Source organism: Festucalex cinctus, chromosome 15 (assembly GCF_051991245.1).
Source record: "Festucalex cinctus isolate MCC-2025b chromosome 15, RoL_Fcin_1.0, whole genome shotgun sequence".
NCBI lineage: Eukaryota > Metazoa > Chordata > Actinopteri > Syngnathiformes > Syngnathidae > Festucalex > Festucalex cinctus.
This window is the reverse complement of record NC_135425.1, coordinates 21421852-21447695: the sequence shown is the minus strand read 5'-3', so window position 1 is coordinate 21447695 and position 25844 is coordinate 21421852. Positions and strand designations below refer to the sequence as shown.

The window sequence follows — 25844 nt, the reverse complement described above, 5'->3', positions numbered from 1 at the left end:
ACATGGTTGTTTTTTTGTCGGAAAAAAAAGCCTTACTATACATGGTCGTTTTTTTGTCGGAAAAAAAGCCTTACTATACATGGTCGTTTTTTTGTCGGAAAAAACAGCCTTACTATACATGGTCGTTTTTTTGTCGGAAAAAAAAGCCTTACTATACATGGTCGTTTTTTTGTCCCAAAAAAAAGCCTTACTATACATGGTCGTTTTTTTGTCAGAAAAAAAAGCCTTACTATACATGGTCGTTTTTTTGTCAGAAAAAAAAGCCTTACTATACATGGTCGTTTTTTTGTAAGAAAAAAAAGCCTTACTATACATGGTCGTTTTTTTGTCAGAAAAAAAAAGCCTTACTATACATGGTCGTTTTTTTGTCAGAAAAAAAGCCTTACTATACATGGTCGTTTTTTTTGTCGGAAAAAAAAGCCTTACTATACATGGTCGTGTTTTTGTCGGAAAAAAAAGCCTTACTATACATGGTCGTTTTTTTGTCGGAAAAAAAAGCCTTACTATACATGGTCGTTTTTTTGTCAGAAAAAAAAGCCTTACTATATATACATGGTTGTTTTTTTGTCGGAAAAAAAAGCCTTACTATACATGGTCGTTTTTTTGTCGGAAAAAAAAACCTTTCTATACATGGTCGTTTTTTGTCGGAAAAAAAAGCCTTACTATACATGGTCGTTTTTTTGTCGGAAAAAAAAGCCTTACTATACATGGTCGTTTTTTTGTCGGGAAAAAAAAGCCTTACTATACATGGTCGTTTTTTTGTCGGGAAAAAAAGCCTTACTATACATGGTCGTTTTTTTTGTCGGAAAAAAAAACCTTTCTATACATGGTCGTTTTTTGTCGGAAAAAAAAGCCTTACTATACATGGTCGTTTTTTTGTCGGAAAAAAAAGCCTTACTATACATGGTTGTTTTTTTGTCAGAAAAAAAAGCCTTACTATACATGGTCGTGTTTTTGTCGGAAAAAAAAGCCTTACTATACATGGTCGTTTTTTTGTTGGAAAAAAAAGCCTTACTATACATGGTCGTTTTTTTGTCAGAAAAAAAAAGCCTTACTATATATACATGGTCGTTTTTTTGTCGGAAAAAAAAGCCTTACTATACATGGTCGTTTTTTTGTCGGAAAAAAAAGCCTTACTATACATGGTCATTTTTTTGTCAGAAAAAAAAAAGCCTTACTATACATGGTCGTTTTTTGTCAGAAAAAAAAGCCTTACTATACATGGTCGTTTTTTTGTCAGAAAAAAAGCCTTATTATACATGGTCGTTTTTTTGTCAGAAAAAAAGCCTTACTATGCATGGTCGTGTTTTGTCAGAAAAAAAAACCTTACTATACATGGTCGTTTTTTTGTCAGAAAAAAAGCCTTATTATACATGGTCGTTTTTTTTTGTCGGAAAAAAAAGCCTTACTATACATGGTCGTTTTTTTTGTCGGAAAAAAAAGCCTTACTATACATGGTCGTTTTTTTTGTCGAAATAAAAACCCTTATTATACATGGTCGTTTTTTTGTCGGAAAAAAAAGCCTTACTATACATGGTCGTGTTTTTGTCGGAAAAAAAAGCCTTACTATACATGGTCGTTTTTTTGTCAGAAAAAAAAGCCTTACTATACATGGTCGTTTTTTTGTCAGAAAAAAAAAGCCTTACTATATATACATGGTCGTTTTTTTGTCAGAAAAAAAAGCCTTACTATACATGGTCGTTTTTTTTGTCAGAAAAAAAGCCTTACTATACATGGTCGTTTTTTTTGTCGGAAAAAAAAGCCTTACTATACATGGTCGTTTTTTTGTCGGAAAAAAAAAAGCCTTACTATACATGGTCATTTTTTTGTCAGAAAAAAAAAGCCTTACTATACATGGTCGTTTTTTGTCAGAAAAAAAAGCCTTACTATACATGGTCGTTTTTTTGTCGGAAAAAAAAGCCTTACTATACATGGTCGTTTTTTTGTAAGAAAAAAAAGCCTTACTATACATGGTCGTTTTTTTGTCAGAAAAAAAAAGCCTTACTATACATGGTCGTTTTTTTGTCAGAAAAAAAGCCTTACTATACATGGTCGTTTTTTTTGTCGGAAAAAAAAGCCTTACTCTACATGGTCGTTTTTTTGTCGGAAAAAAAAGCCTTACTATACATGGTCGTTTTTTTGTCAGAAAAAAAGCCTTACTATACATGGTCGTTTTTTTTGTCGGAAAAAAAAGCCTTACTATACATGGTCGTGTTTTTGTCGGAAAAAAAAGCCTTACTATACATGGTCGTTTTTTTGTCGGAAAAAAAAGCCTTACTATACATGGTCGTTTTTTTGTCAGAAAAAAAAGCCTTACTATATATACATGGCCGTTTTTTTGTCAGAAAAAAAAGCCTTACTATACATGGTCGTTTTTTTGTCAGAAAAAAAGCCTTACTATACATGGTCGTTTTTTTTGTCGGAAAAAAAAGCCTTACTATACATGGTCGTTTTTTTGTCGGAAAAAAAAAGCCTTACTATACATGGTCGTTTTTTTGTCGGAAAAAAAAGCCTTACTATACATGGTCATTTTTTTGTCAGAAAAAAAAAGCCTTACTATACATGGTCGTTTTTTTGTCAGAAAAAAAGCCTTACTATACATGGTCGTTTTTTTTGTCGGAAAAAAAAGCCTTACTATACATGGTCGTGTTTTTGTCGGAAAAAAAAGCCTTACTATACATGGTCGTTTTTTTGTCGGAAAAAAAAGCCTTACTATACATGGTCGTTTTTTTGTCAGAAAAAAAAAGCCTTACTATATATACATGGCCGTTTTTTTGTCAGAAAAAAAAGCCTTACTATACATGGTCGTTTTTTTGTCAGAAAAAAAAGCCTTACTATACATGGTCGTTTTTTTTGTCGGAAAAAAAAGCCTTACTATACATGGTCGTTTTTTTGTCAGAAAAAAAAGCCTTACTATACATTGTCGTTTTTTTGTCAGAAAAAAAAAGCCTTACTATATATACATGGTCGTTTTTTTGTCAGAAAAAAAAGCCTTACTATACATGGTCGTTTTTTTTGTCAGAAAAAAAGCCTTACTATACATGGTCGTTTTTTTTGTCGGAAAAAAAAGCCTTACTATACATGGTCGTTTTTTTGTCGGAAAAAAAAAAGCCTTACTATACATGGTCATTTTTTTGTCAGAAAAAAAAAGCCTTACTATACATGGTCGTTTTTTGTCAGAAAAAAAAGCCTTACTATACATGGTCGTTTTTTTGTCGGAAAAAAAAGCCTTACTATACATGGTCGTTTTTTTGTAAGAAAAAAAAGCCTTACTATACATGGTCGTTTTTTTGTCAGAAAAAAAAAGCCTTACTATACATGGTCGTTTTTTTGTCAGAAAAAAAGCCTTACTATACATGGTCGTTTTTTTTGTCGGAAAAAAAAGCCTTACTATACATGGTCGTGTTTTTGTCGGAAAAAAAGCCTTACTATACATGGTCGTTTTTTTGTCGGAAAAAAAAGCCTTACTATACATGGTCGTTTTTTTGTCAGAAAAAAAAAGCCTTACTATATATACATGGTTGTTTTTTTGTCGGAAAAAAAAGCCTTACTATACATGGTCGTTTTTTTGTCAGAAAAAAAAAGCCTTACTATATATACATGGTTGTTTTTTTGTCGGAAAAAAAAACCTTTCTATACATGGTCGTTTTTTGTCGGAAAAAAAAGCCTTACTATACATGGTCGTTTTTTTGTCGGAAAAAAAAGCCTTACTATACATGGTCGTTTTTTTGTCGGGAAAAAAAAGCCTTACTATACATGGTCGTTTTTTTGTCGGGAAAAAAAGCCTTACTATACATGGTCGTTTTTTTTGTCGGAAAAAAAAACCTTTCTATACATGGTCGTTTTTTTGTCGAAATAAAAACCCTTATTATACATGGTCGTTTTTTTGTCAGAAAAAAAGCCTTACTATACATGGTCGTTTTTTTTGTCGGCAAAAAAAGCCTTACTATACATGGTCGTATTTTTGTCGGAAAAAAAAGCCTTACTATACATGGTCATTTTTTTGTCAGAAAAAAAAGCCTTACTATACATGGTCGTTTTTTTGTCAGAAAAAAAAGCCTTACTATACATGGTCGTTTTTTTGTCGAAATAAAAACCCTTATTATACATGGTCGTTTTTTTGTCGGAAAAAAAAGCCTTACTATACATGGTCGTGTTTTTGTCGGAAAAAAAAGCCTTACTATACATGGTCGTTTTTTTGTTGGAAAAAAAAGCCTTACTATACATGGTCGTTTTTTTGTCAGAAAAAAAAAGCCTTACTATATATACATGGTCGTTTTTTTGTCGGAAAAAAAAGCCTTACTATACATGGTCGTTTTTTTGTCGGAAAAAAAAGCCTTACTATACATGGTCATTTTTTTGTCAGAAAAAAAAAAGCCTTACTATACATGGTCGTTTTTTGTCAGAAAAAAAAGCCTTACTATACATGGTCGTTTTTTTGTCAGAAAAAAAGCCTTATTATACATGGTCGTTTTTTTGTCAGAAAAAAAGCCTTACTATACATGGTTGTTTTTTTTGTCGGAAAAAAAAGCCTTACTATGCATGGTCGTGTTTTGTCAGAAAAAAAAACCTTACTATACATGGTCGTTTTTTTGTCAGAAAAAAAGCCTTACTATACATGGTCGTTTTTTTTTGTCGGAAAAAAAAGCCTTACTATACATGGTCGTTTTTTTTGTCGGAAAAAAAAGCCTTACTATACATGGTCGTTTTTTTTGTCGAAATAAAAACCCTTATTATACATGGTCGTTTTTTTGTCGGAAAAAAAAGCCTTACTATACATGGTCGTGTTTTTGTCGGAAAAAAAAGCCTTACTATACATGGTCGTTTTTTTGTCGGAAAAAAAAGCCTTACTATACATGGTCGTTTTTTTGTCAGAAAAAAAAAGCCTTACTATATATACATGGTCGTTTTTTTGTCGGAAAAAAAAGCCTTACTATACATGGTCGTTTTTTTGTCGGAAAAAAAAGCCTGACTATACATGGTCATTTTTTTGTCAGAAAAAAAAAAAGCCTTACTTTCCATGGTCGTTTTTTGTCAGAAAAAAAACCCTTACTATACATGGTCGTTTTTTTGTCAGAAAAAAAAGCCTTATTATACATGGTCGTTTTTTTGTCAGAAAAAAAGCCTTACTATACATGGTTGTTTTTTTTGTCGGAAAAAAAAGCCTTACTATGCATGGTCGTGTTTTGTCAGAAAAAAAAACCTTACTATACATGGTCGTTTTTTTGTCAGAAAAAAAGCCTTACTATACATGGTCGGTTTTTTTTGTCGGAAAAAAAAGCCTTACTATACATGGTCGTTTTTTTTGTCGGAAAAAAAAGCCTTACTATACATGGTCGTTTTTTTTGTCAGAAAAAAAGCCTTACTATACATGGTCGTTTTTTTTGTCGGAAAAAAAAGCCTTACTATACATGGTCGTTTTTTTTGTCGGAAAAAAAAGCCTTACTATACATGGTCGTTTTTTTGTCGGAAAAAAAAGCCTGACTATACATGGTCATTTTTTTGTCAGAAAAAAAAAAGCCTTACTATACATGGTCGTTTTTTGTCAGAAAAAAAACCCTTACTATACATGGTCGTTTTTTTGTCAGAAAAAAAAGCCTTATTATACATGGTCGTTTTTTTGTCAGAAAAAAAGCCTTACTATACATGGTTGTTTTTTTTGTCGGAAAAAAAAGCCTTACTATGCATGGTCGTGTTTTGTCAGAAAAAAAAACCTTACTATACATGGTCGTTTTTTTGTCAGAAAAAAAGCCTTACTATACATGGTCGTTTTTTTTTGTCGGAAAAAAAACCTTACTATACATGGTCGTTTTTTTGTCAGAAAAAAAAAGCCTTACTATACATGGTCGTTTTTTTGTCGGAAAAAAAAGCCTTACTATACATGGTCGTTTTTTTTTGTCAGAAAAAAAAAAACATACTATACATGGTCATTTTTTTGTCGGAAAAAAAGCCTTACTATATACATGGTCGTTTTTTGTTGGAAAAGAAAGCCTTACTATACATGGTTGTTTTTTTGTCGGAAAAAAAAGCCTTACTATACATGGTCGTTTTTTTGTCAGAAAAAAAAGCCTTACTATACATGGTCGTTTTTTTGTCGAAAAAAAAACCCTTACTATACATGGTCGTTTTTTTGGCGAAAAAAAAAGCCTTACTATACATGGTCGTTTTTTTGTCAGAAAAAAAAGCCTTACTATACATGGTCGTTTTTTTGTCGAAAAAACCCCCCTTATTATACATGGTCGTTTTTTTGTCAGAAAAAAAAGCCTTACTATACATGGTCGTTTTTTTGTCGGGAAAAAAAAGCCTTACTATACATGGTCGTTTTTTTGTCGAAAAAAAAGCCTTACTATACATGGTCGTTTTTTTTGTCGGAAAAAAAAGCCTTACTATACATGGTCGTTTTTTTGTCAGAAAAAAAAGCCTTACTATACATGGTTGTTTTTTTGTCGGAAAAAAAAGCCTTACTATACATGGTCGTTTTTTTGTCGGAAAAAAAGCCTTACTATACATGGTCGTTTTTTTGTCGGAAAAAACAGCCTTACTATACATGGTCGTTTTTTTGTCGGAAAAAAAAGCCTTACTATACATGGTCGTTTTTTTGTCCCAAAAAAAAGCCTTACTATACATGGTCGTTTTTTTGTCAGAAAAAAAAGCCTTACTATACATGGTCGTTTTTTTGTCGGAAAAAAAAGCCTTACTATACATGGTCGTTTTTTTGTAAGAAAAAAAAGCCTTACTATACATGGTCGTTTTTTTGTCAGAAAAAAAAAGCCTTACTATACATGGTCGTTTTTTTGTCAGAAAAAAAGCCTTACTATACATGGTCGTTTTTTTTGTCGGAAAAAAAAGCCTTACTATACATGGTCGTGTTTTTGTCGGAAAAAAAAGCCTTACTATACATGGTCGTTTTTTTGTCGGAAAAAAAAGCCTTACTATACATGGTCGTTTTTTTGTCAGAAAAAAAAAGCCTTACTATATATACATGGTTGTTTTTTTGTCGGAAAAAAAAACCTTTCTATACATGGTCGTTTTTTGTCGGAAAAAAAAGCCTTACTATACATGGTCGTTTTTTTGTCGGAAAAAAAAGCCTTACTATACATGGTCGTTTTTTTGTCGGGAAAAAAAAGCCTTACTATACATGGTCGTTTTTTTGTCGGGAAAAAAAGCCTTACTATACATGGTCGTTTTTTTTGTCGGAAAAAAAAACCTTTCTATACATGGTCGTTTTTTTGTCGAAATAAAAACCCTTATTATACATGGTCGTTTTTTTGTCAGAAAAAAAGCCTTACTATACATGGTCGTTTTTTTTGTCGGAAAAAAAAGCCTTACTATACATGGTCGTATTTTTGTCGGAAAAAAAAGCCTTACTATACATGGTCATTTTTTTGTCAGAAAAAAAAGCCTTACTATACATGGTCGTTTTTTTGTCAGAAAAAAAAGCCTTACTATACATGGTCGTTTTTTTGTCGAAATAAAAACCCTTATTATACATGGTCGTTTTTTTGTCGGAAAAAAAAGCCTTACTATACATGGTCGTGTTTTTGTCGGAAAAAAAAGCCTTACTATACATGGTCGTTTTTTTGTTGGAAAAAAAAGCCTTACTATACATGGTCGTTTTTTTGTCAGAAAAAAAAAGCCTTACTATATATACATGGTCGTTTTTTTGTCGGAAAAAAAAGCCTTACTATACATGGTCGTTTTTTTGTCGGAAAAAAAAGCCTTACTATACATGGTCATTTTTTTGTCAGAAAAAAAAAAGCCTTACTATACATGGTCGTTTTTTGTCAGAAAAAAAAGCCTTACTATACATGGTCGTTTTTTTGTCAGAAAAAAAGCCTTATTATACATGGTCGTTTTTTTGTCAGAAAAAAAGCCTTACTATACATGGTTGTTTTTTTTGTCGGAAAAAAAAGCCTTACTATGCATGGTCGTGTTTTGTCAGAAAAAAAAACCTTACTATACATGGTCGTTTTTTTGTCAGAAAAAAAGCCTTACTATACATGGTCGTTTTTTTTTGTCGGAAAAAAAAGCCTTACTATACATGGTCGTTTTTTTTGTCGGAAAAAAAAGCCTTACTATACATGGTCGTTTTTTTTGTCGAAATAAAAACCCTTATTATACATGGTCGTTTTTTTGTCGGAAAAAAAAGCCTTACTATACATGGTCGTGTTTTTGTCGGAAAAAAAAGCCTTACTATACATGGTCGTTTTTTTGTCGGAAAAAAAAGCCTTACTATACATGGTCGTTTTTTTGTCAGAAAAAAAAAGCCTTACTATATATACATGGTCGTTTTTTTGTCGGAAAAAAAAGCCTTACTATACATGGTCGTTTTTTTGTCGGAAAAAAAAGCCTGACTATACATGGTCATTTTTTTGTCAGAAAAAAAAAAAGCCTTACTTTCCATGGTCGTTTTTTGTCAGAAAAAAAACCCTTACTATACATGGTCGTTTTTTTGTCAGAAAAAAAAGCCTTATTATACATGGTCGTTTTTTTGTCAGAAAAAAAGCCTTACTATACATGGTTGTTTTTTTTGTCGGAAAAAAAAGCCTTACTATGCATGGTCGTGTTTTGTCAGAAAAAAAAACCTTACTATACATGGTCGTTTTTTTGTCAGAAAAAAAGCCTTACTATACATGGTCGTTTTTTTTTGTCGGAAAAAAAAGCCTTACTATACATGGTCGTTTTTTTTGTCGGAAAAAAAAGCCTTACTATACATGGTCGTTTTTTTGTCAGAAAAAAAAGCTTTACTATACATGGTCGTTTTTTTGTCAGAAAAAAAAGCCTTACTATATACATGGTCGTTTTTTTGTCGAAAAAAAAAAGCCTTACTATACATGGTCGTTTTTTTGTCAGAAAAAAAAGCCTTACTATACATGGTCGTTTTTTTGTCGGGGAAAAAAAAGCCTTACTATACATGGTCGTTTTTTTGTCGGGAAAAAAAGCCTTACTATACATGGTCGTTTTTTTGTCGGAAAAAAAAACCTTTCTATACATGGTCGTTTTTTGTCGGAAAAAAAAGCCTGACTATACATGGTCGTTTTTTTGTCGGAAAAAAAAGCCTTACTATACATGGTCGTTTTTTTGTCGGGAAAAAAAAGCCTTACTATACATGGTCGTTTTTTTGTCGGGAAAAAAAGCCTTACTATACATGGTCGTTTTTTTTGTCTGAAAAAAAAACCTTTCTATACATGGTCGTTTTTTGTCGGAAAAAAAAGCCTTACTATACATGGTCATTTTTTTGTCAGAAAAAAAAGCCTTACTATACATGGTCGTTTTTTTGTCAGAAAAAAAAGCCTTACTATACATGGTCGTTTTTTTGTCGAAAAAAAAAGCCTTACTATACATGGTCGTTTTTTTGTCAGAAAAAAAGCCTTACTATACATGGTCGTTTTTTTGTCAGAAAAAAAAAAGCCTTACTATACATGGTCGTTTTTTTGTCGGAAAAAAAAGCCTTACTATACATGGTCGTTTTTTTTTTGTCAGAAAAAAAAAACATACTATACATGGTCATTTTTTTGTCGGAAAAAAAGCCTTACTATACATGGTCGTTTTTTGTTGGAAAAGAAAGCCTTACTATACATGGTTGTTTTTTTGTCAGAAAAAAAAGCCTTACTATACATGGTCGTTTTTTTGTCAGAAAAAAAAAGCCTTACTATACATGGTCGTTTTTTTGTCGAAAAAACCCCCCTTATTATACATGGTCGTTTTTTTGTCAGAAAAAAAGCCTTACTATACATGGTCGTTTTTTTTGTCGGGAAAAAAAGCCTTACTCTACATGGTCGTATTTTTGTCGGAAAAAAAAGCCTTACTATACATGGTCATTTTTTTGTCAGAAAAAAAAGCCTTACTATACATGGTCGTTTTTTTGTCAGAAAAAAAAGCCTTACTATACATGGTCGTTTTTTTGTCGAAAAAAAAAGCCTTACTATACATGGTCGTTTTTTTGTCAGAAAAAAAGCCTTACTATACATGGTCGTTTTTTGTCAGAAAAAAAAAACATACTATACATGGTCATTTTTTTGTCGGAAAAAAAGCCTTACTATATACATGGTCGTTTTTTGTTGGAAAAGAAAGCCTTACTATACATGGTTGTTTTTTTGTCGGAAAAAAAAGCCTTACTATACATGGTCGTTTTTTTGTCAGAAAAAAAAGCCTTACTATACATGGTCGTTTTTTTGTCGAAAAAAAAACCCTTATTATACATGGTCGTTTTTTTGTCAGAAAAAAAAGCCTTACTATACATGGTCGTTTTTTTGTCGGGAAAAAAAAGCCTTACTATACATGGTTGTTTTTTTGCCGGAAAAAAAGCCTTACTATACATGGTCGTTTTTTTTGTCTGAAAAAAAAAGCCTTACTATACATGGTCGTTTTTTTTTTAACAAGTCGTCAAGTCAAGTGTGCGCCAATAACAGTCAACAACAAGAGGAATGTTTTTATTTAGTTTTTTTGTCAGGTGGGCTCCGTGGTGGCCGTGGGTTGGCTGCGTTCCAGGAAGGCGGTGGACTGGCGTCTGTTCCGCAACATCTTCATGGCCTGGTTCGTCACCGTGCCCATCTCGGGCCTGATCAGCGCCGCCATCATGGCCATCTTCATCTACGCTTTCAACGGCACCGTGTGAGCCTTCGGCCCCCGCCGCCGGGGAAAAGAGGGAAAACGATGACCGTTCCGGCACATGGAGTTGGGCGGGGTTCATATCATGCTTAACTCAAGCCAATAGAAAAGAAAAGAAAAAAAAAACAAAACACTTGATGTTTAATGGGAGTTGTGATTTAGGCCTTTAGATTCATGGCTGCATCATATCACAGCCCACAATGTGTTACTTGCTTCCAGTCGGGCCTCCCAATGCACGGTGCACATCGCCCTTCTCCCGGGGAAGCCGGGATATACTCAGCTCGCTTATAAACCTAATTAAAAAAAAAAATTAGATGATTTGTATATTTACCAGAAATTAGCATCTCATTAGCCTAAATGATTAACTTCAAATATTTCCACCAAACTTGCCACAGTGGTTTCCGGAACTTGTCATGAAGTTTACTGTAAATGTTGCTTAAGAAGACAAGACACTTTTTTTTTTTTTTTTTCTTAATTAGTATTTAATAGGGTTGGCGCTGCCACGTTGTAAAAAGTGCTCCCATCCACTCACGCGTATGCTCTCACTCGAGTTCATCTGTTAGGCGGGAAAAAAATGTAACTGTTACATTCCCAGCACTGTGCAAGCCATTCATTAATTACTATGACTCACATTCAGCTTCCTTCTGGATCACTACTGGCTCAACAGGTTTTATTCAAACAGGTGCAGTAAGATGGCTGTTGACCTACTTGTGCATATAAGCTGCAAGTGCGCCATTCATCTACTAAACACTGCTAAAAGTAGCACAGGCAAATATAGCGACAGTAGAAATCCAGCACAATAACTACCAGGGGACAACTGGCCTTGAAAAAGAAATGTCCTGGTTCTACGTTTGTCCTGTACTACATTTTGCAAGCCGGTCCAAACATTTTGTCATTTGTGCAGCATTGCAGCATTTGCAACATTGTTGTTGGCACTTTCCAGTCATTTAAAAAAAAAAAAAAAAAGTGGTATGTGTAAATGTTGTGTTCTCAGCCAAAGGTCTATAAAAGGCTGTTGACTATTTTCAGCTGACCCAGACTGGCTGCGTCCAGTTTCCCCCAACAATGTGCTGCATTGCATAAGCTCACGTTCTCATACACACACTTGACACTTTTTACTGCGATGGGCCACACTAGTGTAGTGGACGTGTCCACTAAGGTTATGTCACAGCATATAGCTAAGCCATGTGTATATTCATTACATTTTTTTTGGCCATAGTATTATTTTAGTATTGCATTTTTATAATTTAAATAAACTATTTTACATACTTTATATTATACAGATATTGTGTGTGTGTGTGTGTGGTCACCTTGTTCCTTAGTTAAATCCTTGCTGTCATCTTCTGCACAAACATGAGAAAAAAGGGGCACAACATTAGGTACACCTACACAAGCTGCGTAACTCAATACATCAGGCCTTAATGACGTGTAATTGCACATCCACTACAGCAGGTGGCAGTGGCGCTTTCATTGTGTGTGTTTGTGTGAACATTAAGTGCGCAGGAAGTATTAGCTTGCGTAGTAGCTAGCATACTTACAAAAAATTACTAAACAGCACTACGTCTACATCTATATGATCGTCTGCCTATTTTTTCATGATTTATATCATGTAGTGTTGTATTACGTTATGTACTCTTGTGTTGTGTTATGTTCGTGTAATTTTATCATGTCGCGTTAGTTGCACTTTGTTAGTCATTCTTCCTACTGTGAAGTGTGGTGTTGCCTTGCGCTATCTTATGTAGCATTTTTGTTTTATGTACTTCAGTGTTGTGCTATGCTGTTATGTCACAGTGTCATGAATATATTGACAAAGTATTTTAATCCTATTTATTTTGTTGTGACTTCCACCTTACCCGAAGTGCTCTTTGGGTGTCCAGGTGGCTGCTGCTGTTGCTCTGGAGGGCAAACAACAATTACATAACATCATTTTTAATAACTTGCCAGCGTTTCTAACTTGAGCCGTGTGTGCACTTCTCACCATCTGCCACCATCTCCTCTGAAGACTGACAGTTTGCACCTGCAAAAAAAAAAAAAAAGACAAGGTTATGTGATATTTCACGCTAGACTAGTGCAGGACTTCATCAGAGTGGGCTTTAGTCGCCACCTACAGTCTTACCCTCCTCAGCAGCTGCTGCATCAGAAGAGCTTCGTCCTCCGTCTGCAGGAGGGACAGGGGCATTATGGGAATGTTATATAATATGGTAGGAGTGTGCATGTGTGCAGCATCTTTGCACGTGTTGCACTCACCTGCTGCATCGTTCAAAATCTCACCGCGGACCTCCACTGTGGAAATAAATGCACCAGGGACACTCAAGAGAGTTGTATGAATGCGCATAATGTTGGTGTAGCATCGAATCCCGCTGAACTGACAATTTTTCATGTTTTGGATCACATCTACAACTGTGTATACAATATATTATAGTGGACAAGACTATATAAATCTGATACATTATTGTGATTGTATTGTTCTCAAGGTGCATCTGATAGTAATGCAGGTGTTCGTTCATATGATGCTGCTGACTGACTTCTTGTTGCTGCTCACATTCAATTATGTACGTATGCTGTCGATTTATGTACAAGTGACCCAAAAATGCTGCAAAAGCAACAGGAAGAGCCCCAAAATCAACAGGAAATGCTCCAAAATCAACAGGAAGTGACCCGGAAGTGCTCCAAACTGAACAAAAAGTGACCCAAAAGAGCCTTAAAAAAAAAAAAAAAAAAAAAAAAAAAAAAGCCTGGGAATTTTACAGGAAGTGAACCTGGAAGAGAACCAACATCAACCGGAAGTGCCCCAATTTGAACAGGAAATGACTTGGAAGTCAGTTTCCCAAATTGTTTTCTCCTCTAATATCTACATTCTTGACCGATTCAAACCTTTCCAACTTTAAACTATTCATTTTATTCCTAGCACAATTCTTTAAATTTCAAAATAAAAGCTTCTCTGTATTTTTTTTCTCCTCTAATTTCTACATTTTTGACCGATTCAAACCTTTACAACTTCAAACCATTTTATTCCGAGTACAATTCCTTAAATTTTAAAATAAAAGCTACATTGATTTTTTTTGTTTTCTCCTCTAATTTCTAAATTTTTGACAGATTTAAACCTTTCCAACTTTAAACTATTCATTTTATTCCTAGCACAATTCTTTAAATTTCAAAATAAAAGCTACATTATGCTTTTTTTTTCTCCACTAATTTCTATATTCTTGACCGAATCAAACTTTTCCAACTTTAAACTATTAATTTTATTCCTAGCACAATTCATTAAATTTCAAAATTAAAACCAAAAACTACCCCCCTCTAATTTCGACAGTTTTTGGCCAATTCAAACAGTTCTAACTTTCAACTGTTCGTCTTCTCCCTAATTCTAAATTTCTACATAATCACTTCCAGATTAGACATATAATAAGTTAACTGATCCAAACAATTCCAACTTCAACATGTTCAACTCATTACTGTTCCTTCTACTGGATATCGTCCCATGTCCTTCAATATAATTTGACATTCTGACTATTGATGCTGCTGATCACACAGTATTCTGTACATATAGTATATCATCAGCACATCAGTGTTCTTTGTGTTGCAAATGTACATTTTTAATTATTCTTGTTCACTTCCAAATGTAGTTTCCAATGAGTTTCATTTTATTATATTATATTCCACATGCACTTTTTTCCCCCCACACAATACTATTGGTTTCAATTTATCTGCAGCCACATTTACCTGTTGCGTCACTGACTGAATCCTCACTGTGCACTTCCACTGTAGAAACAACACCGGTAACACTTGTTAGACATATTCACAGTACCAATTAGTAATGTGATTCTACAGTATTTAACTATTTACCAGATTCATCTGTGCCAGCCTCTGTTTGGATATTTCACACAAAGAATTATGTTATCACACAAACCTGGATGAGTATGTAAAGTGATGCTAATGCCTCCACTTACCGAGGTAACGTGCATCTTCGCCTTGCTTCTCCGTAACTAGAAGACAGAAGTCACTTGAATTCACTATGTTCGCACACGAGAAGTACAGCGCACGTTATTTTATTCGAATCGTACTGTTCAGCTGAGCGGCTTCATTCTTCTGAGCAGCCTCAAACTCCAGCTGATCTGAACAAAATTAGACATAAATACATTATTACAATTAAAGATGTTATCACACGTTAATATTGTCACAATCAAGATTACATTACTCAATACATGTACTGTTAAGAAAATAAAATAAAAATCTAGCAATTTTATAAGCTAACACGCAATTATGATCATCCTCATCCTCTGTCACATTTTACTGTGCAAGCAAGCTGCAAATGCCTATAAATAAAAAAAGGAAAATCAAAATGCACACTATCATATTGCATCTTATTTAAATGTCAAACATGAACAAAGAAATGCACGTCACCTATTTTCCGCAGTTCTGTCAATGGATCTGCAAGAAAAAAAAAAAAAAAAAAGTTTATATTTAATTGTGATTAACTTAATGATGATCATCACTACTCACCATAATGAACCTTTTTGTCCTTTTCAGCAGGTTGCAGCGATGCCGAAAAAGCTACAGGACAAATACATTTATATGAACGCAAGTCAATACTGTTGATATAAGTTGATGAATTTCCCATGAAAGGTTTTCATAATCTCACCAGACTGCAGAGCTGCTGCAGCGAGGACGACAGAAAGCGGCGCTAGAAATCTCATCTTAACGCAAGCGTGCGTGGACAAACGGCATCAATGCTCTTATATCTCCTCTGATGTCCGGTCACATGTCCCGCTTGGGTTGTGGTACCATTGTCTCCCCTCACTACCTGAGTCACATCAGCTCAACAGACTCCTCCTTATTCAGAGGCTCAATGGGAAGCCATTGTTCGGCCTTCCATCACATGGGCCTTTATTTAGGGGAGGGTGATCAAAGCCCCAAAAAACAAAAACAAAAAACAAGAGAGTGCAAAGATGTTGTTGACAAGTGTAGACAATGTTTATTTCCTTTTTTTTTTTTTTTTTAATTCTGTTTTCATTTGGCTGTTAACTGACATCTCACAATGGTCACAAAACCGAGACATTGGCAGAGGGGACTTTTTATTTTATTTTATTTTTTTTAAACATTGATTATTAACATCAAAGCACAGTAGAAAACCACTGTAAACTGTTATTTCTAACTCCCATAAAAATACATTTTAGTTGTTGCAGTTCTTGGATTCTGTCAAATTGCACAATTAAACCCTTTCAAATTGCATTAGCAAATTGTTCTCTTTTAAAACAGAGCTGTCAATGCATTACAAAAGTACAATATGGCATGTAGAGAATAACTACATCAGACAGATGCAAACAATTTTCTCCCTTATGATGGGCCCTGATTGTGAGATTCTGCTTACATTGGTTATTCTACTAATAGCATTAAAGATCATTAAAAACAAATATGGCGTTATTTCCTGTCTAAAAAGAACTCGATAGTAAGTTAAAGGAGGAGTTCAGGAGGTAGGAACAATGAAGAAGTTATTATAAACATTTACAGTAGAAGCATATTTATGTATTTATATTAAAATGTAAAGAGTTAAGGCCAAGAGGGACAATTAAGGCAGGGTCCAACATGAAGCCTTTTGAGTGGCCCTGTCAGAACCGCTATTGGTGATATATTCATAGTGTTATTATAAGTTTTAATGATTAAACAAAATACCGTAAATCCTCTTGCAGCCATCAACGTTTCAAAAAGCCCCTCTTTGAATAGTTATGAGCGAGACAATATTGACAGCTAAAAGGGGAATCCAGCCCAAAAATTTTCTTTACAATAATATTCCATGTGTTCCCATCCTACTAGGCATTTTGATTACTATCGCATTCGGAAATATGAGTTAAACATCAAAATCCACCCGTTTTTATCAGTCTCAGTGGGCAGCCATTTTGCACAACCAATCACGGCTCAGCTTCAGAAAAGAGCTGAGCAGTGATTGGTTGCCATTTTCAGTCGACAGCAAGTGGCAAAATGGCCGCCCCCTGAGATGGACAAAAATATTAGGTTAGGGTTTTGCTGCTTAACTCATATTTGTACCGCGTTTGGACTAGTAATGCTATTAACATATTATAAAGAATATTTTGGGGTTGACTTCCCCATTAATGCTATGAGAAATGCGTAGGCGTAGTGCATCACTTAACTCCAGTGTTCCGTGACTTCATGTCATGACAGTTTAGCAATTTGTGTTTTTTTGTTTTTTTTTGTTTTTAAAGTGTTAATTACTCCTCGTCATTCACGATAGCAATACTTGTCAAACTGGCCCCGGACAATCAGGCCACTATTACTGTTGAGCCTTGTAAGGGTAATTATCTTACAACTACACAACTCAATCCAAGCTGAGCAAAAAAATAAAATAAAATTTAAAAAAATAAAAAATAGAAACAGCTCTCAGTAGTACTTTTGTAGATCACTTGTAGACCAATATAAACAACCACCAAAATAACAAATGTGAAATAAATACCTCTCAATCAAGACTGAGCATTATTATTGTTCTTAAGACACAATATACCTCATACAAACCTTATATTATATCGTATTATTCTCATATAATTAGTTTGCGCAAGTATCCCTAATGGAGTGTCACAACATGACAGGCGTATGACAGTATTTTGGCGATACAAATCTTGAGAGTGCGCACGCCGAAACTTTGGCATGACTGACAGTGAATCATTGCAATTCATCTCAGTGCAATGCGGTTGTGCCTGTTGGTACCGAGAAAGGGACGCCAGTTCGTCGTAATGAGGGTTGCTTGGCACTTGATTACTTCCGCAAACGTGACTTCCATTATCGTGCGGCCGACTTCAAAAACGCGACACAATGAAAACGTGCAAGGTGGAACTTCCGATTCAAGTTCAATCAAAATATGATGAATTTGGAAAATGGACTTTTTAAACGGCTTATATGCAAATAGTTGGATCTCTGGTGTTGCCCAGCTATGAAGTCAGACATTAAACACAGTTTCTGAAAATGTGTCTGTGTTCCACACTTTTGCCACATACACAACAGTGGGGCTAATTTGCATAATAACGTTCACATAGCGAGTTACTACGCCCTTATTGGGAATCTACAGCAGGATTGTTGATCTGAAAAAGTTGCTAGTCGCTTTGAAATAGTCTCATAAGGGGTCAGAAAGTGAATTAAACAGCAAAATCTGACTGTTTTCATCCATCTCAGGAGGCAGCCATTTTACCACTTGCTGTTGATAGAAAATGACATCAGAGCCGAAGGGCTCAGGTGGCGACCAATCACAGTTCACCTGCTTTCTGAAGCTGAGCTGTAATTGGTAGTTACCTGAGCTACTGTTACCTGAGGTTCAGTTCACAGCAAGTGACAAAATGGCCGCCCTCTGAAATTGATAAAAATGGCAGAATTTTGCTGCTAAATTCATAGTCCACAAAGTCTATATTAATTTGAATGCTGCGTGTAGACTAGTGGGATGTAGAGACCATATTGTAGCAAAGAAAATGTTTATGTTGGCGTACTCTTTAAATGTGTATGCTCTACATGAAGTTAATATTTTTGCAGCTGTGAATTATTCACAGGGTTAAGCAAAGTCATTTGATGGGCCATGTATTATTGATGAGATTAAATATATATATATATATATATATATATATATATATATATATATATATATATATATTAAAATAAATCATTTTCATCTTAACATTACATAATTATAATTAATTTTTAAACAAAATAAAAACATATTTAATTTAGGACTGAAATGGTTTATTGTACCTTTTTTTTTTTATTACAATAAATCAAATATTTAATGAGTAATAAAAATAGAAATATTGCAGAACTTTTAATGTAAATGCTCGGTGAACTTGAATATTTTGCCTACGCTGTGTGTGACTCTGATGACAAGCAGTTGATCTGGAAGTGATAAGAAGACAAGTTTTTTGGCAAATAATTACTCTAAAATCATTTTCTCAACGAAAATAGTCTGACCCTGACACCAGCCAAATACCTGAAGTTTTGGGACCGAAGCCGTGTACCTTCAGAGCTCCCCCCGCAAGCGCGTGTGCAGGTCCTCCTGGTCGATCCGGCCCGTTTGCTGGTGCCAGCGGTGGTGCGCCAGCAGCGCCACGTTCCTGGCCGAGATGGCGCTCATCTCCATGGAGCTGGCCGCCCACTCCACGGCGCTGAGATAGTAGAGTTTACTGTGGAGGATGAAGGGCGGGGTCGGGCGTTGCGGGGAGCGGTACGCGGGGTAGGCCAGCCACGGAGTCTGCGATACCGAATCCCACGAGAGGAACAAACGTCGGAGGTCCTCCTGGTCCAGCGCTCTCGGAGAAAACACTTTCCACACTTTGCTGTGGCTGACGGGAGGTCGGCTGTAGCCGGGCGGGATGTGGACCGGGTCGACGGACGTCAAACTGTACATGACGTTGTCTTTGGAGTCTGCGGTGAGAACTTCCGACACCGTAAACTCCGAGGTGGGCCGCGTGAATCCTAGGTAGGACGTGTTGAGTACACCGTGGACCAGAATGGAGAACACCTGGTGGTAGATGCCGGGGAATTGGGACGCCACCGGCGAGGATAGACCTGAGAAGGAGATGTCGGACTTGCCCGGGTGAAGCGGCGTTGCTATGACAACGATGTCATACATGGAATGGCCCGCACCAGTGTCCCCAACATAATTGACCTCATAGAAGCCGGTGGTGGCCACTGCAAACAAGAAAACAACCTCTTTTTTTTTTCCTTTTTTTTTTTTGTTAAATGGCTTCAACACAAATAGCTGTGTATCTTCACCATCAAGGGTAATATACAAGCAAGTAAATCTTTTGCACTCTTCCTATTTCTGAAAATGTGTCTGTAATAAAGCTGCCTTTTGCTAATATGTTGCTAAGCCACAAAAGACAAATCGATTTAATTTGGCATTTCGTTTTGCTGAACGAGCAACTACTAGAATTGACTGAGGCATCAAGTGAAGCAATTAATTTCACCCATGCCTATCTGTTTTGTGTGTACTCTGTTTGCAACACAGTATGGCTGACTGTGGACTTGCCATGGTTTTTTGGACTTTATCAGCATCAATCAAACAGTTGCACAACAGATTTCATATGATGATGTCATTGATGAGTTTGCACCGAAGAAGGCCAGAAAAGTTTTACATTGTACTTCACACCTGTTTTTAATTTCAGTTTGAACTGAAAAAGTTCAATCTTTTTTTTGTTCCAGTTTTATTTTATTTATTTTTTTTTCCAGAGATTTCTCAAGTATGTGCAATTTATATAGTGCATTGTATTTAATTTAATGCTGTTGTTCTTTCATTGTTCTAGTTATGTTTTTGTATTTAAAAGTTAAGGGATTCTTTCGCCCAGGGCGTAAATCTAGTAAGACCTGCTTCTGAGTGAGGCCACTGTGGGATGTTATAGAAAGAGCACCAAATTACACACATATAGTAGGCTTAGCTCCACAGCAAAAGAAAAAAAGATGAATTTGGAGGAGCTAGGTTTAGCCTGAGTTTTTAGCAGCGTTATGGAGAGTCGTCCCCACATGACTAACATGACTGAACGGGGTCCATTTCCTTATTATTATTTTCTAATGTTATGTTTAATAATTAGTGGCTATGTTTTTTCAAAACCGGCATGTTTTGTCTCATAATGATGTTTCACATTTGCCCTTTTAAAAGGTGCTCCCAGTGGGAAATATAAACAGAAATAAATGCCACTGGTCATTACACTCATTTCTTTGGGGAGCGTCATTCGTTATGTATTTTCTCTTCCTTTCTCAGCGTATGGCGGTCTCGTCTTCACTGTTAAGTCAGTGTTTACTGGCTGAAATGAAAATTTGATTGGCTTAGTAAAATCCCGTAGGATGACTTCAGTCGAATTTAATTAGTCTGCACACTTCGCCTTCCACTAAACTACTACCAGAACGCTCACCAAACTTTTTTGGCTGTAGGTCTGCATCTAAATGGAACAGCTTCTGGGACTGGACCCAGACTGGGTTTGGCCAGTTAGTGACCTCTGGTTCACACTATGAATACAGGCCAGTGATTGTCAAATTTGGTATGTGGGCTCCCTCTAGTGGTAAATTGAAATGTTCAAACTGTTAAAGGGACACTTTACTTATTGATCCATTTTTAGTAGCAAAAAGTTGCTACTTTTTCAATAATTAATTTGGTGACGTGATTATTTTTTTATGTACATTTAATAACTTTTAAACCATTGTTAAAATGAATCGAACGCCGGCATGTTTGTTACACGTGACTAAATAACCCGGATGTTTACGTCACTAGTGTGTAAACGCTACACTATGGAAGCACTATGCAACGCAGCCGTGCATCTAGCGTCAAACCCGGAAGGATTAAACCTTATCGCTTCGAGCCAACACGACAAAATAACACTACCGAAGGAAAGTCTGCCTTGGATGTGAAAGTTGTGGCGCCAGATGGTCTTTTCGGGCACAAAATAAACTTTGACGAACGAGTGAATCAGGCGGGGGGTGAGTGGTGCTCGTGCGGGAGCTGCAGGAATGGACAATCCGCTAATGAATGTGTGCTGTCTGGAAATGAAAGAACTCGAGGATCGGTTCCTTGCGGACAATCTCAACTGCATCCTGGAACATCAGACATTCAACATGGCAATACTAAATAGACATTCTCAGGATAGCTTTGGTTGCGATGAAAGATGTGAAGAAGAAAAGTCTTGGAGGAGCAAATATCCAACAGGTAAAGTGACACACAGTACGAGCAATGCAAAACGTGTGGAACTGACGAAATATTTCAGGAAAAAGAAAAAATAGTAAAATTAAATGTATCGTCGTTACAGCACCCAACCTCCCCTAGCTGTTTTTTTTTCTTTTTTGCGTAGCGTCCCACTGCGGTCAGGCCAGCCGCCACTCGAAAAGACGAAGTCAAGCCAGCCGCCCCAACGATTGTTAATACTGTGCATTACGGTAACGTGCCGACGTGCCCCTGCGTTGGCCACCTTCAAATGAATTATGAAATAAAACAGTCCGTGCAGTATAATAACCAATGCCCCCCCACCCCCGAAACATGCCTACCTTTCGCTTTAAATTTGCTTCGCTTCTCCGAGATCTTTCAGTGGCCGTAGTAAGACCTCGATTTGTGCCGGCTGTTGTGAGAGTGAAAGCTCCGTGTTGCTAGCAGTTGCGGCTCCTCCATCGGCTTGATTATTTCCCACGTCTGGTTCTTTAAAGATACTCGGTACTGCGTTGGGCTTTAGTATTAGGCGTGTGGCGTACCCCATCTCAAATTGTAACATATATTCGAAGTCCTCATGCCTGAAATGTTCGCTGTTCGGGAGGTTGACAGCACTTAGAAAACAAACCATTGTCTACTCAAGTAGCTTTTTTTTTTTTTTTTTTTTTTTATTTTTGGGGGGGGGGTCTCTCGCGGGTTTTTCCTTGCCGACGCCTTGCAAAATTTTGCAATACAGTAAGGCATAACTGACGTTTGTGTCTTCCTCGTTGTTATGTCTGCGTGAACTACTGTTCCCCAAGCGAGTATACACACTAGTGACGTCACCACTTCGGGGCGTTGCAACACGGAAGTACTTCTATGTTGAAAAAAGTTAAATAAATCAATATAGGAGTGTATTCTTCAGCTCTTATGCATGTTTCGTAGCTATACTAACTATTTACTGCCAATCAAGCCATACATGTAAAATTAAAGGAGCCTTCCTTTAATGTTTGAGTCGCTGCAACTTTGTTTTAATCCAGGCCAGTAAATTTGTTCTACTGTCGTTACAGTTAAATTGTATTGAACTTTTAAGTACAATTTGGATTGAATCATCTACAAATATTTGGTTTCATTTTAACTTTTTTATTCTTTACATTTTAATGGAATTGTTTTTAAAGAGGAAATCAACCCCAAAAAATTATTGTTACATGCACAACAACCAGTCTAAAAACAGTATTCGGACTAATAATGCGTTTGTAGAATATAAATTAAGCAGCAAAATCCACCTGTTTTTATCCATCTCCAGGGCGGCCATTTGGCCACTTGCTGTTGATAGAAAATGACATCACGGTTGATCAAGGCTTACGTAACAACCAATCACGGCGCAGTTTCAGAAAAGAGGTGAGCTGTGAGCAACTGTGATGTTTCTGTTCAGTTGACAGCAAAGCAAAATGGTCGCCCCCTAAAAATGGGTGGATTTGTCTACTTAAGTATAAATATTAATTTAACTCATAAAGGAAATATTAATCAGAATAATGCGTTTATACTAGTGGGGTTACATATAACATATTGTCAGGAAAATTTCTGGGTCCCCTTCAAGTATTATTTTTTCCCTACATTGACTCACGTTAGTGCTCAAACTCCATGTTACCTTGGTGAACAAAATATACTTTTTAGGGAAGAAAAAAATTCTCTTACACGACTGTATTTTATTTATTTTTGGTGATATTTGTGTAATTTAAAAAAAAAAAAAAAACAATGATACAGGCAGTTCTGTTGGTGTTTTTTGTGTGTGTAAGTGGGTGTCAATTACTTGACTGTCAAAACTCTGTGAATGACTCAGTAAGGGTACCTGTCTTGGATGGGCGGAGTTTGAACGAAACGTTGGTCACTCTGGCTCGGATGAGTTCACTCTTGCTGTGGTAAAGAAGTCCAGAGCAAACTCTTTTGTTACCTCCATCCACTGCCCACAAGCCCGAGTCAGCCCCCGCCAGTGACACAGCCCCTGGCACGACAACAAAAACGTGTCCACAAAATTTCTTGACCGGCGAGTGCGTTTTGCGATGTGAAATTCCAAACCCGCAAGGCCGCTGATACGGACACTTTGTCCGTAGGTCTGCCGCGTGAGGGGAGCCACAACGTCGTTGAGGAAGACCTGCGTAAATCCTTCGGCCCTCATGTTTTCCTCCAGCGAGTGATTCATCAGGCTGAGGAAGTCATCCCCGCCCATGGCGTGCAGGAGCCTCTCGACGCTGGTGAAGGAATAACCATACTGCTGGTATTGGTAGATCCTGTCAGCATAGGAAACTCTTACACTTCATGACAAAAAGATATTAGATTTATTCTCTCTGCTCTCACCTCATGAATTTATCCATGACACTCTCTACCCATATCTGCATGAAAAGATAGTTGAGTCCGTAGCGCCACAGCATGCGCAAGAAGTTAACCATGAACCAGTCACTCTCCTCGAAAGTGAGCTCGCTACCGTCGAAGACTGCCTTTTTCGACGGGAAATCCTTACGTGAAGGGATGCCTGAAGATAGATAAATATATATATATAAAAAAAAAGTAAGTACAGGTAGCCTTCATTTAGGTCGGAAAGCATCCTATTGATTCAAAGCTATTACCTAATTTGTCAACAAAGTGCTTCATGTGGAGGTTAAGGGGATGGATGACCACACCTCCCGTCTCATATTCCTGATTTGCCATCTGCACCGTCGCCAGTCGTCCACCGACATCGTTGGGTTCGAACACATCTATCTTAACCGTGGGTCCGAACTCCTGCCTCAGGTAGAACGCTGCGGCCGTACCGCCGATGCCTGCTCCCACCACAGCTGGACGTGAGCAATGTTAAGACAATGACATGCAGTCATCCATGCGCTATGTAGTATTTGTGAGGGTCTATATATACACAATACATGCATGGGGTGTGAAACTTGCTTAGGGACTGAATCGTGAGAATAGACCCGGTTACTGACCACAAAAATGACAAAAATGTCTATGCAAAATGGAAGCCAGTTGTCATGGGAATTCTGTCTAATGCACTTGAGTACAAACTTTGCATACTGTGTTTGGTGATCATGTAAATTTTTTATCTAATATGATTCATCGTGATTATACAACTTTAACCTTGAAAATAGACAACTTTTTTCTTGAAAATATAAAAACAGATTCTGAGAACTTTTCCGACTTTAACCTATAATATGATGCAAAGTTTACTCTTGCAAAATGATGACCTTATTACTGTAAAAATATACAAAATGATGCCTGGAAAATGTATGTGTAAATATGTGGATGACTGGTGAGCATGTTCGCCTCCCAGTACTGAGGACGCAAGATCGAGTCCAGGCTTTGGCCTTCCTGGGTGGTGTTTGCATGTTCTCCCCGTGCCTGCGTGGGTCTTCTCTGGATACTCTTGTCGCCTCCCACATTCATGCATGGCAGGTTAATTGTCCCTAGGTGTGCTTGTGAGTGTGGGTGGTTGTTCATCTCTCTGTGCCCTGCAATTGGCTGACAACTAGTTCAGGGTGTACCCCGCCTACTGCCCGAAGACAGCTGGGATAGGCTTCAGCACCCAAAGTTGAGTTGAGAGAATCAAAATGAATGTCAAATTAACTTAATTTTCCTACTAATAAACAGGTGGTCAGCAACCACCGCATTGTATCCCATAGTAATTGCTGTATTATGGGAATAAAATTAACTCAAAACAATTCATCTAGATGAAAAGATTTGTATTAAATCTCACCAATATTTGTGGGCGGCCGGTGTAGCTCCGGACTGGAGGCCAAACTTCTATTGGCGTAGTGACAGATTCCCAAGAGTAGGAAGGCTCTCATGAGCATCATGGTGCACTTTTAGTGGGCCGAGGACGTCTGAAACAATATAAAGAAAACCAGTCAGTGATTTAATTCTTATCAGTCACGTTTCAAAGTCTAACCTAACCTAGTTCATATCATAACAAGCTGGACGGAAAGCGTGTTCACTTCAGTATCATTTCAGCAAATTACGTTTCATGCAGTCAAGTGGGAATGCCAGACCAAAAAAAATAAAAATAAAAATAAAAACAACAAAAACAAAAACAAAAAAAACTAGTCTACAAGTCTCGCAGTTTTCTTTAGCGTCACTCTTAACGCTTCGTCATAACAAACAAGTTGACTATTAAGATTATTTGACTACTTACACAAGACGTATATACAGGAAGCTTGGCTTGGAACAAAACTAGTAACAAGTTGCAATCACCTCACCTGCTAGTTTGAACAGTTGAAACGACTCGAGATGAAACTTCCGGGTACGTTTTTTTTTTTTTTTTTTTTCCCCTTCAGTTTCAAACTAAAAGAAATATACACTTTTGCATACATTCGGGGGTCAAAAATGCAATAATACTTATAATTTCCTGATCATACCTACAGTTATATTTCAGTTACTTAAAATTACATTAAACAATCACGTCCTAATGTGGTAGAATTATGAATATATTTTCATAGCCACTGACTGTGGACGTTCATTTTCATTTGTTATATATAAATAAAATAAATTATATTATTATAAATAAAACCAAAAATGCTTGTAT

At 36.4% G+C, this 25844-nt stretch overlaps 2 protein-coding genes across 10 annotated transcripts; both read right to left on the bottom strand.

Annotated features, from left to right (window-relative positions):
- Positions 1 to 10419: 10419 nt before the first annotated feature.
- Positions 10420 to 15323, bottom strand: LOC144002295 (uncharacterized). 3 transcript variants are annotated; one of them, XM_077497403.1, is made up of 13 exons: positions 15254 to 15323; positions 15115 to 15165; positions 15016 to 15042; positions 14676 to 14726; positions 14562 to 14597; positions 14458 to 14478; positions 14335 to 14373; positions 12859 to 12894; positions 12728 to 12769; positions 12590 to 12628; positions 12465 to 12506; positions 11922 to 11954; positions 10420 to 11167 (listed from the first exon to the last, which is right to left on the bottom strand). In XM_077497403.1, the coding sequence occupies exons 1-13, from the start codon at positions 15306 to 15308 to the stop codon at positions 11154 to 11156; spliced, it is 486 nt and encodes a 161-aa protein (XP_077353529.1). In that variant the 5' UTR covers positions 15309 to 15323; the 3' UTR covers positions 10420 to 11153. The 3 variants fall into 3 exon arrangements, with proteins under 3 accessions (XP_077353529.1, XP_077353530.1, XP_077353528.1); XM_077497404.1 differs by having other exon boundaries at positions 10420 to 10904; XM_077497402.1 differs by having other exon boundaries at positions 10420 to 11954.
- A 38-nt stretch (positions 15324 to 15361) lies between these two features.
- pcyox1 (prenylcysteine oxidase 1) lies at positions 15362 to 25561 on the bottom strand. Of its 7 annotated transcripts, none has more exons than XM_077497398.1 (8): positions 25455 to 25537; positions 25020 to 25146; positions 23902 to 24108; positions 23633 to 23807; positions 23354 to 23565; positions 23127 to 23279; positions 18593 to 19293; positions 15362 to 15496 (listed from the first exon to the last, which is right to left on the bottom strand). In XM_077497398.1, exons 2-7 carry the CDS (start codon positions 25117 to 25119, stop codon positions 18623 to 18625), a joined length of 1518 nt encoding a protein of 505 aa, XP_077353524.1. In that variant the 5' UTR covers positions 25120 to 25146; positions 25455 to 25537; the 3' UTR covers positions 15362 to 15496; positions 18593 to 18622. The 7 variants fall into 7 exon arrangements, with proteins under 7 accessions (XP_077353524.1, XP_077353525.1, XP_077353523.1 ...); XM_077497399.1 differs by having other exon boundaries at positions 15395 to 15496; positions 18621 to 19293; XM_077497397.1 differs by lacking the exon at positions 15362 to 15496 and adding an exon at positions 18346 to 18498.
- Between the last annotated feature and the right edge of the window lie 283 nt (positions 25562 to 25844).